This window comes from Perkinsus marinus (genome assembly GCF_000006405.1).
Source record: "Perkinsus marinus ATCC 50983 genomic scaffold scf_1104296957180, whole genome shotgun sequence".
NCBI classification, from domain to species: Eukaryota; Perkinsozoa; order Perkinsida; family Perkinsidae; genus Perkinsus; species Perkinsus marinus.
In genome coordinates, this window is record NW_003207224.1 from 1 (window position 1) to 1,131 (window position 1,131).

General features: G+C 47.6%; 1 protein-coding gene across 1 annotated transcript; it reads left to right on the plus strand.

Moving 5' to 3' along the window:
• Positions 1-6: 6 nt before the first annotated feature.
• Pmar_PMAR003107 (L-tyrosine decarboxylase, putative) lies at positions 7-1,125 on the plus strand (the record flags this gene model as incomplete). Its single annotated transcript, XM_002774878.1, has 6 exons — positions 7-108; positions 156-230; positions 289-410; positions 506-620; positions 829-916; positions 995-1,125. Coding segments are annotated over 6 exons (633 nt in total), but the record flags the coding sequence as incomplete, so codon positions are not given.
• Between the last annotated feature and the right edge of the window lie 6 nt (positions 1,126-1,131).

The following is a 1,131-nucleotide window of genomic DNA, read 5'->3' on the forward strand; positions in this document are numbered from 1 at the left end:
CCCCACATGGAGAAGTGCGCAGAGAAAGAACACATGAACTGGAAGAATGGCGGTCAGAGTGGGTGTGTGTACCACGGTGGTGAGGAGTTATACGAGATGCAAGGGAAAGTAAGTATAGACTGTTCCAAAGCAATACTCATGATGCGCGCTTCTAGGTATTGGGGATGTTCGGCCTTAGCAATCTGCTACATGCTGACGTGTTCACCAAGACCCGACAAATGGAAGCCGAGGTACGATAGCTTTGTGGGGTTTGCATCACTCGGACGACGAGTCACGACTACACGCTAGGTTATCGCAATGACGCTCAATCTGTTCAATGGTAAGCCGGATGAAGGAGCTTGTGGTTCCGTAACTAGCGGCGGAACTGAGTCAATTCTGCTGGCGATGAAGGCCTATAGGGACTGGGGAAGGTAAATCTCTGCTCACAGGCATTCGTCTTCTCACAAAGATCTCATCCGGCTGTGGTACGGTTGTACATAATGAGTTGTTGCTTGATCTTCTTCAGAGCGGAGAGGGGTATCACTGAGCCTAACATCGTCATACCTCGCAGTGCACATGCTGCTTTCATCAAAGCTGGACAGTATTTTGGCATAGACGTTCGGATAGCTCGGCTTAATGAGGTAGTATGGAAGATGCCTTCTTTATAGTGATTAGTCGCGTGTATTGACTTTACTTTGTCCGGGTCATCAGATTATACTCTCATCTCGATAAGATACTCTAGCTATCCCTCGATGGCAGTTGTGTTACGATTATTACACTATCGTATAGTAGAGCTTGCCGGTTCGACTGACCATGGCGAATGTCTGACATCTCTGTTGTGCTCAGGAGATTATGGACGTTGATCTGAATCATGTCGAAACATTGGTGAACAAGAATACTGTCGCTATTGTGGGCAGCTGTCCGCAGTTTCCTCAAGGTAATTCAAATAATATCTCTGTCTCTGCTTTGCTGTGGTCGGGCGCAATAGCAGTGGTTGAAGTTATGTTGGGTTCAGGCGTGGTGGATAATATAGAAGGTTTGTCGAAGATTGCGTTGGATCACAAGACTAATCTCCACGTGGACGGCTGCTTGGGAGGATACCTCTTACCTTTTATGGAAGAGAACGGCTTCCCCATGCCAACGAGGGTAAGA